Here is a 12,014-nt window from a genome sequence, read left to right as displayed (position 1 = left end):
CAGCGATGCCTTCGGGGCGGCTCCTGGCCGGGCTCTGTTCACAGTGAGCCTGAGCCGCACCGCTCCGCACCGGTCCTCTCTGGGGAGCTGCCGTGTCCGCAGCACCGTCCCGCTGGCGTTTCAAATCGCCGTAACGTCCAACAGAAAGAAAAATGGCCCAAAGATCAGAGAATCGGAGTGTCGTTAGGGTTGAGAAAGACCTCGAAGATCACCAAGCCTGACCGCAACCCGTCCCCACCGTGGGCACCAAACCGCGTCCCTCAGTGCCACGCTTTACAGCACCTCCAGGACCATCGGCCCCACGGCTCCCTGTGCAGCAGTGCTATTGCGTCACCGCTCCTTCTGAGAAGAAACTTCCCCTAAGATCCAACCTGACCCTCCCATATGCAATGTGAGGTCAACACAGGTGGCTGAGCAAATCCGACAACCTCCATCGAAACTGGACTCCCATTGCGTTTATGAGCAGGGCTATTTACGGCTGCATTGCGAAGCCGGCGCTGGCTCTTTGCAGTTTGTGCTTTCCAGCCTCAGGGCCAAACCTCCTCAAATAGCCACAGCTGAGGGCCACTGTCAGACTTTGCGTAAGGTTTCACCTTTCGCCTCTCCGTTTGCACAACGTGGGGAGCCCCACGTAGGGCACAGCAGGAGAGAGTGGGGCAAAGTGGGCCGTTGGAAACCCCCCATGCTGGGAGCAAGCTAACAAAGTTGGTTAAAGCTTCAGGCAGTGGCACGGAGCTGCAGTACTGCTGGCTTCACCTCTCCCGTGTTTGCAGACTCTGGTTAAAATCTGGCCCTCTGTCTGAGTCGTGCTGGGCTCAGGGTTCAAGGGCAGTTCCGAGCCAGCCCTGTGCTCCATGCTGAGCTCTGGATGTGTTTTGTATCCTCATCTCCCTTTCCGGCTCACAGAGCCCAACAAAGGACAGGAGACCCGTGGCCACCAGTGTCCCCAGTGCGGCTACCCACCCTGCTGTGCTCTGCAGGTGGTGGTGGGGCCACAGAAGTCCTGGTTGCATCCAGGGCTTCTTCCTCAGCTGGTGGCTGTGTCTTTCGTGTGGTCTCACCCGCTGCGGTGACCCAAAGTGGGACGTTCTCCCCTGGCTTTGCAAGGATGGGATTGAACATACTGTGTATGGCTTGGGAAGGGAGTTGCTGAAATTCAGCTTCTGGGTGAATTGGCCATTCACAACAGATCTGGATTTTTGTTTTCATTCCCGGAGAAAGCAGCTTTGCTCCAAAGGTCTGTTGTCCTTTGCTGGTGACCTTTAGACTGCAATGGCCTTCAACAGCAAACAACGAGTGGCTCTGATTCCCTGAGAGTGCAAACCTGGCTGGGAGCATGCACACACACACACTCCTTAACCAGGAGAGTGTGAGCACATGGCAGAAAGTGCACTTGGTGAAAAATAAGGGAACAAAAGGGGCCTTGCTCCGGGGATGTGGGGAGCTGTGGGGCAGCCCTCCTGCTGTGTGCTCAGAACTACTCAGGCACCATGGAGTGCTCAGCTCAGGCATCTCTTCCACCCTCTGTTTGGGCTGAAACGCTCTGATCCTGAAAAGGGGAGGGTGGAAATGTGAATGTGCAGGGTGTTGAGACCCAATGTATACATAGGAAAATTGAAAACAAATCATTCATCTCCTGTATTCTCCACCACGGGGCTTTGGAACAGCATTGAGCGTGGATCTATCGATACATACAGACGCATTAAAAATGCGCAGCAAAGCAAACCAGACGAGAGAGCAGCTGAGAAGTCAGCTGAGAGGCGCGTTAGCAGGCGCTGCTATTAGGGAGGAGCGGTAGGCGCTGGGCAATTGCTCGGAGTTTTACGGCGGAGCAGGCAGGGCTGCGGTGCTGGGAGCCCCGAGCCCGTGCCGCCCGCACCGCCGCCCGCAGCCACAGTATCGAGAGGAGACACGTGTATGTAAGCGCCTGCGTTGTGCCCCCCGTGCTGGGCTGGGGGCCCCGCATCCGTCCTTGCACTTTTTGGCAGGGCTGGCTCTGTGCCCTCCGCCCAAAAGGCCATCGCTGCGTCGGGGTGGCCTGGCATGAGGGTGCGTGGCCGGGCAGGCGGCGAGCCGAGGCGGTCGGGATCGATGTGCCGAGGCGGCCGGGTCTGCATGCAGGGTGTGAGGGACCCGCTGCGTCCCGTCCCAACCAGCGGCCCCACGGCACGGGATGGTGCTGAGCGGGGTGCTGAGCGGGGTGAGCCGTTTTGGGCCAGGGGAGGGCCGAGGGGGATAAAATCCGCCCTGCGGCGAGAGGCACCGCGCCGAGCTGGTGCAGATTCGGGGAGCGAGGTCTGGGCTGGAGGTGGGGAGGAGAAAGTTGCGTCCTTGTTTATAGCTGTGGGATTGCGCCCTGCAGGCAGCAGGAGCGGGGGCTCTGCTTCGCTTGCAGTCTGGAAGACGTTCGCCTGAGAAGTTTCTAAAATCATATGTTATCAGTGGGAGGCAAACACTGACGGCATATTCCCTGCTGTCCTCCCTAGGCTCCCCAGGCTGAAAGGTCTGACTCAGGGCTTTGGGCACAAGCAGAAGATGCACAGAACAGAGGATGCTCCACACCTCACGCTCCCAGCACTGTGACTGCCCCAGTGGGTGGGTGGGGGCTCGCTTTTGCTTGCCATCTTCTGGAAATGTCACAACCCATACATTCAGACCGGGCAACACTCTTTGCAGGAACACTGCACCGCCCACAGCATGTGGCATTCGGTCTGCTGGTCCTTGGGGCTGCAGCAGAGCCTCATGGCTTCTTCTGTGCTGTAGTGGGGCTGGGCATGGGCAGCTCCAGGCAAAGCCATCCTCAGTGCCATAAGTTTGCAGAGCACATCTCAACCAGTGCAGTAAAGCTCTGCATCAGGCACAGGGAAGCCTTGCATGAACTTCCCCTGGCCACTTCCCATAACCATGCATTCTTCATCTCTCTCCCCTCGCTCCAGCCCCAGGACAATGAGGTCGTACCAGAAGCTGAGGACGGCGGTGCCACAGCTGGTATTGAGCCAGGAGGAGGAGGAGGAGGAGGAGAATGCGACCACCCCGACACCTGCTGGCCGCAGCAAGCTGGCCCCATGGTGGGTGGGCAGCGGGCTGCTGATCACCGCCGTGCTGCTGAGCACCATCACCGTCTGGGTGCTGCGACAAGTATCCAGGGGCTGGCATGGCCCTGCACCACCTTCCCAGTGCCACCTGGTCCCTGAGAGCCACCGCTATGACTGCTACCCTGAGAGGAGCGTGGTGGTGACCCAGGAGCTGTGCGAGAGCCGGGGGTGCTGCTTCATCGAGACCCTCCCTGCAGTGGGGGCAAGCAGGGGGTGCCCTGGTGCTTCTACCCACCCAACTTCCCCAGCTACGTGGTGCAGAGCCTCAACCAGACAGCGCTGGGCATGACGGGGCTGCTGGTGCGCAGGGAGAAGGCCTATTACCCCAAGGACATCCAGGTGCTGAGGATGGACGTGGAGTTCCAGACGAACACACGGCTGCGCATCAAGGTGAGCATGCCTCCAGCTCTCTTCCAGAGCTCTGCACTCTGTCCCACATCTGTAGGTGACGTCCCCTGCTCAGAGAGAGGCTGGCAGCTGCTTTGCTCCTGGCATGAACACGTGTGTCCTCAGTGAGCATCTCCAGCCCTTTGTCCTCCTGTTTTGCTGGTATTCATAGTGTCCTTTCTCCCCTTTGCAGATAACCGATGCAGCCAAGCCCCGGTATGAGGTGCCCCTGGAAGTTCCCCGAGTGATGAAGAGAGCAGAAAACCCCATCTACAGCCTGGAATTCTCCCAGGACCCCTTTGGGGTGCTGCTGCGGCGCCAAGGGACAGGGACAGTGCTGTAAGAGCCCACTTTCTCTATGTGTCCTTCCCTCAGTGGGATTCAGTGTGCCTCCCTGAGGGCTTTCCTGAGGGAAAAACACACCTACGCATCTCAATCCATTAGTTACCATTGCTTTCATCCTTGCTGCAAACCCTGGTGCTCACATGGGGACACAGCAGCACGTGGCTTTCTGGCCATGCAGGACTGGGTGGGGTCAGCACATATTCCCAAACCACCGTGGTACCCCAAATCCCCACCGGTGTCATGGAGCAGCTCCAAACTGTGTCTTGAGTGAGGCACAGCCCTGGGATGCTGGTCCCCAGTGTGTCACCAGGGATGGACCTGGTGGCTTGAGGAAAGGATCAGCAAAGGGCCGCAGCTCTGCCTGCTTGGCCTTGCTTTTGGGTTTCTCCAGAGAGCTGTCTGTGGTGTGGGAACTCCCCAGCAAGAGCTGGGTTCAAGCTTTTGGGGAAAGAAACACCAGTGGATTCACTGTGCTGCCCCGGTCCCCTCCATGGCTTTGCCCGTGCTGAGCCACGGGGAGCTGCAGTGCTCAGCATAGGGCAGGATGTCCCAGCACTCCCCCAGATCCTGTCCTGTCCTCCTCCCTCCCATTTTGGGCCCCGTGGTCTATCCTTTCCTCAGGAGCTGCTTATCAGCAAGGGCAGGCAGAGAACTCCCCGGCTGCATCGCCTCGGTGGTTAATTGTAACTGAAGTGGAAACTGCTGGTGTCAAATGAATGGCTGTGCCGGGTTGGGCTGGCTGGGGTCAGTATGTGCCACCACCCAGACCCCAGTCTGCCCTAACAGGACTGGAAATGGGATGGGATGCACTGCTTTGCTGCTGTCGAGATGCTTCTAGAGGGAAGGGCACGTCACTGTGAGGGGATTACCATCCCCTGGTGACCTTCTCTCCTGCTGTGTCACCTGGCAGGCTCAACACCACCGTGGCTCCCCTGATCTTCGCCGATCAGTTCCTGCAGATCTCTACCACGCTGCCCTCCAGGTTCCTGTACGGGTTGGGGGAGCACCGCAGCACGCTGCTGCACAGCCTCGACTGGAACACCCTCACCCTCTGGGCCCGTGATGTGGCCCCCACGGTACCCCTGGGGCAGGGAGTGGTCACGGGGAGGATTTCAGTGCAATTGCAAAACATGCGTCCTGATGGCCCTGAGCACTTTCTGGTCCATGCAGCAGGTTGTGGTGTGGCTGCCCTGGGCACAGCTTAGCAGTGTCCAAGGGAGAAGCAGCTCCTGTGGCTGCCAGCTCCAAAACTGTCCTCACATCCCTTCTATGCCCTCCATGGGGTGATGGATGCTTGGCTGGGTGGTGGCAACTGATGTGACTTGGGAACATTGGTTAGCCCGACTCTCATGGCTCTGAGCTGAGCAGCTCTGCCCGGGAGCTGCTCTCTCATCAGGCAACCCCTGCTTGCAGGAATCCTTCAACCTGTACGGCGCTCACCCCTTCTACCTGCTGATGGAGGAGGGCGGCGATGCCCACGGGGTTTTCCTCCTCAACAGCAATGCCATGGGTAGGTGTGTGGCGTTGGTTCGGGATCTTGGGGCAAGAGGAAGCCATAAAAGGGAAAAGATGTGGTCCGATGGCTCCGTTATTGAGCTGAGCCATCTGTTTCCTGGCTGAAGCGAGGCTCTTTAGCAACTGCTGAGCAGTTTAACCACACGCCCAGCTGCTGAATTGCTGTCGGAAAAGCGAGTCCTTCACATGCAGCTCTGTGCCCATTTCCCATCTGCCCAAAGCAGCCTTGCCCTGAGGCTGTCAGGGTGTGCGATTCCTGCCCAGACAGGGATGCTGCCCGTGCTGTCCCCAGCTGTCCCCAGCTGTGCCACCTGTGCCCTGCAGCACCCTCCTGCTGGTAGCCCCACAGGGTCCTGCTTTGCCAGGATGGCTCTGGCTGTCACCCGTCGTTCCTCCCCCCCCAGTAGCCATCTGGGGCCGTGCTGCTCAGAGCAGGGCTCCAGCTGTGCTCAGCTTCAATGCGGCTTTGCTTCCCAGTGTGAGCGTGGAGCAGAGCACAGGGAAATGCATCACCCAGCTGAGGTCTGAGGGCTCAGCCATGTGAAAAACCTGGGATCGCCCTGACTCCTGTGCACTGGAGGAAGGCATGCGTTTGTTTTTTAAGTGGGGGCCAACAGAGGGTACAGCTTTCAACTTGAAAAGCGTGTTCATAGAGAGCTTTCTCCATGTATGAACCAGTGATCTGCCCAGCCTGTGATGGTGTAAGCCCCAGACACCCACAGGGATTTCTCCCTTCCTGCACCGTGGTGGTGCTGCCCGGCCCCATGCTGGGATGCTCCCCAGGTCTCATTGTGCTTTTCTCCCCACTGTGCAAAGAGGTGGCCCTGCAGCCTGCCCCGGGCCTGACTTGGAGGACCATTGGAGGTGTGCTGGACTTCTACATCTTCCTGGGGCCTGACCCCAACATGGTCATCCAGCAGTACCAGGAGGTGATAGGTAAGCACACACACCATTAAGTGCTCTTCCCTTTGTCTCTGTGCCTGCATCACCCCACCCCCTCCCCATCCCTGTCCCTCCAGGAACACCATGTGATCACCCCATACTCCATCTCCCCTTTTCCCTTCTTCTTCCACCCCCTTCCTCTCCCGTCCCCTTGCCGTGCTGACATTGCTTTTGGACACACTGCAGGTTTCCCAGCCATGCCGCCGCTCTGGGCGCTCGGCTTCCACCTCTGCCGCTGGGGCTACGGCTCCAGCAATGAGACCTGGCAGACTGCAAGGGCCATGAGGAACTTCCAGATCCCACAGGTACCCCAAGGAAGGAGGGAGGGATGGGGGCTGTGTGCTGCTGCCTGCTCTGAGCCCATTCCCCGCAGGATGCGCAATGGAATGACATTGATTACATGGATGGGTACCGGGACTTCACCTTCGATCCCCAGAGATTTGCCTCTCTCCCCTCACTGGTGGAAGATCTCCACAAGCACGGGCAGCGCTACGTGATGATCTTGGTACTTGCCTCACTCATGCTCAGGGCTGTCACTCTCCAGAGCTGGGCTTGGTGGCTGCAAGGCAGGGACTGGGGGCAGCTCATGGCCCCCTCCGGTGCCTGGTTGGTGTTAGCCAGCTCCAGGACTTGATTTTTGTCAGCGTGCAATCTGCCTTTGGAAATCCCCTGTAAGGGGGAGGCAGGGAGTGCTGAGATATGGGCCAGGTTATTGCACTATGCTCCCATCTGCTGCGGGGGCACAGGGAGGTGGGCTCCTCGTCCTCATGCGCAGAGGGACCGTGACAGCGTCTGGGTTCAACTCGTGGGTGCTCGACACAGGAATCCCCGCTTCCCCACCAGTGCTGAGCTCTCATGACCCTGCGGTGATGTCCCACTGCCAGGAAATGGGATGTGGTACTGCTCGTTGTGGGCAGCAAGGGCTGGGGCTCCTGGGGTGCAAACGGACCCTGGGAGGGGATGTTGAGTTGCCCTGGACAGATTGAAGTCCCCTCCGTAGCCCAAACCATGACCTGATGCTTCTTGCGTAAGCTCACGATTTCTTATATTTATCCCCCCCACCCCAAAACCCCGTAACGGGTCCTCGGGACTTGCAGAAGTGACATTTTAGAAAATGAGCCTGGAAGTGTTGAAGCAAGTTTCTGTTCCTCTTGGTTGAAACAGTCGCCATGTGTGGGCTTTGGCTGACCCTGCCTTGACTGTGCTCTCTGAATCACGTTGGCATTGCAGGGGAAGGGGCCGAGAGGTACTGACTCTGCTCCATCCCCAGGACCCTGGCATCAGCAGCACCAGCCCACGTGGCTCCTACTGGCCTTTTGATGAAGGCTTGAGACGGGGTTTGTTCCTAAACACCACCCAGGGGCAGCCGCTGATTGGGCAGGTGAGGAGCTGGGGGAAATCCTGGGGGCTTTGCAGGAGTCGGGCTGGGATTTGTTCCCTCCTGCTGGAGGAGAAGGCAGGTGGCTGATTGCCAGGGCCCGGTCCTGCTCTCGGTTTTCCACATTTCACTTTGTGGCATCTCCACCCGCCTCCAGAGCCAGCTCCTGGCCCGGCAGAGGCACCAGGGCAAGTCATATGAGTGCAGCGGGGTTGGTGGTTCTGCCTGAGGCCGATCATCTGATCCTCTCCCTTCCTGTTTTTGAGGTGGGAAGAGGTTGCCTGTGATGCTCAAGCGCCTCCAGTCTGCTCCAGACCCGCAGCCAGTTTTTTACCCACTCACAGCCACTTGCTCCTCCTGGTTCTCCCTCTCCTGCTGAAACTTTTAACAGTCTCAAACAAAGGGGAAAAATGACCCAACTCTATAATGACTCCAACACTATAATTCCTGGAGTGAGGTGAAACACAGAGAAATCGCAGCTCTTCCCCATCGCTGGCACGTGCAGACAGATGCTGTTCTCCAGCTCACCCTGAGATGCTCAGGGGGGATGCTGCACACACAGCATCCAGCCCTTGAAGCAGTCAGCCTGGATTTTACCATTGGCTTTATTGCCTGTTGTAGCCCAGGGTCCCTCAGCACGCTCACAGCCTCAGGGTATCCCCTTCCCCTGAGCGTTCTGCCCTGCTGAACCACTGCTCTGTGGCTTCCCTGCAGGTCTGGCCCGGCTACACTGCCTTCCCCGACTTCTCCAACACAGACACACACCAGTGGTGGCTGGAGAACCTGCAGCGCTTCCACACCCATGTGCCCTTCGATGGCCTCTGGATCGTAAGTGCTCCCTGCTGGCTGGTGCCATCTCCCTGCTCCTGGAGCAACAGCCATTGCCCGAGTGCTGCTTTTCTGGCTTCACCGCGTTTTGGCAGGACACCATTCTGCATATGTGACCGTCTGTGTGTGCTGGGCCAAGGGGCTCAATGGTTCTGGTGGTGTGGGAGGAAGCCTGGAGCCTGTGGGTTCCAGCACAGCCCTCTTGTGCCACCCTTAGACATCACTGATCCCTAACAGCTCCCCCTTCACACTGCTCTGTGGTTTTCGTAGGACATGAACGAGCCATCCAACTTCATGGATGGGTCTGAAGAGGGCTGCCCGCCCGGAGAGCTCGACAGCCCCCCGTACACGCCGGGTAAGGAGGGCGGTGAGATGCAGGCTGCGCTGGTAGGTACCACGTGCTCTCATGATGCTGAAAACTGAGTGCTGTGGAGGAAAACCATTCTTCCAAAACATCACATCTCTGTTCCGCACCCTGAACGTGCCCATCCCTGCTTTCGTGTGCCAGTCTCCATACCTGAGCATTGCACGCTTGTGGCTGTACTGGGGCGCGGGATGGGAGTTGCTGTGGGAGCTCAGTTTGCAGCGTGGGTAGCTCTGTGCCCCTCACTCTCTCCACCGAATGCCAATGGTGGCTGTCCCTCCCGGCAGCTGTGCTGGGCAATTCCCTGTCCGCCAAGACGGTGTGTGCCTCAGCGAAGCAGAACGCCTCGGTGCACTACAACCTGCACAACCTCTACGGGCTGAAGGAAGCCGAAGCGACGGCGAGGTACCTGAGCACCCTGGGGATAGGATGGGTGAAACCGTGCTGCTCAGGGATGTCAGCGTAGGAAAAGAAGTGGGGTTTGAGTGCCTGAGACATTTAGGGGGTAAGGAGGCTCCTCAGGGCAGCTCTCACCTCCTGCTCCTCAGTCTCCCCATTGCCTTCCAGCGCCTTGATCCAGATCCGAGGAAAGCGTCCCTTTGTTATCTCCCGCTCCACCTTCCCCAGCCAGGGCCGGTACTCGGGACACTGGCTGGGTGACAACCGGAGCCAATGGAAGGACATGTATTACTCCATCCCAGGTGGGTGGTACGGTCTCACAGCTCTGTCCTTCCTAAGAAAGCACCCCAGCCCTGCTGGGATTTCCTTTCATCCTGCATTTGGGAGGTGGTAGAGACCGTAAAACTCCCCGTACTCTGCTGAGCATCTCTGCCCACCTGTCTGCAGGGATTCTGAGCTTCAGCCTGTTTGGGATCCCTCTGGTGGGGGCCGACATCTGCGGCTTCTCCGGAAGCACCTCGGAGGAGCTGTGCACCCGCTGGATGCAGCTCGGGGCTTTCTACCCCTTCTCCCGCAACCACAACACCCAGAACGAGAAGGTCTTGGGCAGGATGGGGGATATGGGATGCAGGATGTGGGATTTGGGATGTTGGATACAGTATGCTGGATTTAGAGTATGAGATGCGGGATGTAGAAGGTAGAATGCAGGGGGATGCAGGCACATTCGCCCCATGGGGATGGAGATTTGGGTGAGGATGAGGCATTTGCTGACTCTCATTTGTGTATCCTCCAGGCCCAGGACCCCACAGCTTTCAGCCCCTCGGCGAGGACAGCCATGAAGGACGTACTGCTCACCCGCTACTCCCTCTTGCCCTTCCTCTACACACTTTTCCACCGTGCCCACCTGCAAGGGGAAACCGTCGCCCGACCTTTGTTCTTTGAGTAAGAGTGCCCTGATGGGAGCTGGTGAGGTGCTGGCTGTGGTTGGGTGGTGAAGGAGCAGCTGATGGCAGCTTTGTCTCCATCCCACTGCAGGTTCCCCTGGGATGTGGCCACGTATGGGTTGGACAGGCAGTTCCTGTGGGGCCAGAGCTTGCTGGTGACGCCGGTGCTGGAGCCTGGAGCAGACTCAGTGTTGGGCTATTTCCCCCAAGGCGTGTGGTACGACTTCTACACGGTGAGGAGCACCATGGCACTCACGTTCAGGTTTTGGATGATTTGGACGAGGCTCTCAGGGGATGCCAAAGTGTTGGAGCATCACCAGCTGTGGGGCTTGCTACCTGAGGAGCTGCTCCCTGGCCCCATGCCTGAACCCATCACTATGTCCCTGACCGTCCTTTGTCCTCTGCTCCCTTCCAGGGCTCCTCTGTGAACAGCAGTGGGGAGATGTTGAAGCTGTCAGCCCCTCTGGACCACCTCAACCTCCATCTCCGGGAGGGTTCCATCCTGCCCACACAGGTGAGCTCTCTGCTGCCACCTCCTTGGGCTGGGGACAGTCTCAGAGGAGTCCCCTGCTCCACGATGTGTCCCTCCTCAGTCCTCAGCATGTCATAGCCTTCCCTGCCCCATACCGGGCACACGGTCTCACAGCTTCCTTTGAAATCCAGAAACCCAGCACCACCAGCAACGCCACCCGAGGGAACCCGCTGCGACTCATTGTGGCCCTGTCCCCACGTGCCACTGCCTGGGGGGACCTCTTCTGGGATGACGGCGAGAGCCTGGACACCTTCGAGCAGGGCAACTACTCCTACCTGGTGTTCAATGCCACAGAGGTGGGACATGGTGGGGAGGGCAGGGGGGTGTCCAGGACACCTCGTGCTCACACCGTCCCCTCCTGCAGAACATCTTCACCTCCAACGTCCTCCATGCCAGTTCAGAGGCCGCCTATGTCACCGTTGATGCAGTGAGCTTCTATGGAGTGCAGGAGCCGCCCAGCAAGGTCCTCCTAGATGGGCAGGAGAAGCCCTTCTCCTACCTGGACAACCAGGTATGGCTTTGTGTTGGCGTGCTCTGTCCTGGGGGTGCCCATGCCTCCTCTCCCAGCCCTCATTGGTGGGGGGCAGGAGGGCGAGGATGGAGCTCTTGTGCTGTGTGGAGGGTTGAGGTCATTGTATAAGAGCTGGAGGAGCTCAGCCATGCTGTCCCCTCATGTTCTGCAGGTCCTCACCGTCAGCGGCCTCGGCCTCGGGCTCAGCCAGGGCTTCTCCCTGCAGTGGCTGTGAGCTGGGGGGAGCACGGGGCTGCCCTGCCTTGCCATGACCTCCTGTGCACCTTCCTGCTCCAGCCCTCCAGGCCAGGATGGTAACACAGCGTCAGGGATTGTCATCTGTCATCACCCGCTGCTGCAGATGGGGGCAGGGGATGTGGGGATGGGGTGGGGCTCCATGCTGTGTCGTCAGTGTGGAGTCAGGGGTGTGCGCCACGGTCCCATCTGCAATAAAGGCACGCGAAGAGTTTGGTGTCTGGTTGTCCTTCTGTCTTCACACATCTCACAATTCTCCCCCATGCTCCCCGATCCCTTACGTTCCCCAATTCGCCCTTATGTCCCACAATTCCCCTTTATTCTCCACCGTGTCCCCCTGTTCCCCAAACCCTCCAATTCCCCCTCCATCTCCCAATTCCCTCTCCATCCCCGATCCCCCGTGACCTCAGAACTGCAGTTCCACTCCAGCCCGCAGGGCGGCGCCTCACACCGTCCCCCAAGCCCCTCGCTCCGCGACCTCCCACCACCAGGCGGCGCGATCTCTGCTTACCCAGGGCG

General features: G+C 58.9%; 1 protein-coding gene across 1 annotated transcript; it reads left to right on the top strand.

The window, feature by feature from the left end:
• Nucleotides 1–1,800: 1,800 nt before the first annotated feature.
• LOC100547897 (lysosomal alpha-glucosidase-like) lies at nt 1,801–11,693 on the top strand. The gene is given in 21 exon segments (XM_010719651.3): nt 1,801–1,915; nt 2,937–3,289; nt 3,292–3,485; nt 3,676–3,821; nt 4,738–4,903; nt 5,241–5,337; nt 6,159–6,278; nt 6,471–6,589; nt 6,658–6,789; nt 7,555–7,665; nt 8,377–8,490; nt 8,761–8,845; nt 9,142–9,259; nt 9,422–9,555; nt 9,701–9,852; nt 10,047–10,195; nt 10,289–10,430; nt 10,613–10,711; nt 10,861–11,025; nt 11,094–11,240; nt 11,413–11,693. Coding segments are annotated over 20 exon segments (2,796 nt in total). The 5' UTR covers nt 1,801–1,915; nt 2,937–2,946; the 3' UTR covers nt 11,476–11,693.
• The last annotated feature ends 321 nt before the right edge of the window (nt 11,694–12,014 follow it).

Source organism: Meleagris gallopavo, chromosome 16, assembly GCF_000146605.3.
Source record: "Meleagris gallopavo isolate NT-WF06-2002-E0010 breed Aviagen turkey brand Nicholas breeding stock chromosome 16, Turkey_5.1, whole genome shotgun sequence".
In the NCBI taxonomy this organism is placed as follows: domain Eukaryota; kingdom Metazoa; phylum Chordata; class Aves; order Galliformes; family Phasianidae; genus Meleagris; species Meleagris gallopavo.
The sequence above is the reverse complement of the archived record's forward strand: the minus strand, read 5'-3'. Positions and strand labels throughout refer to the sequence as shown.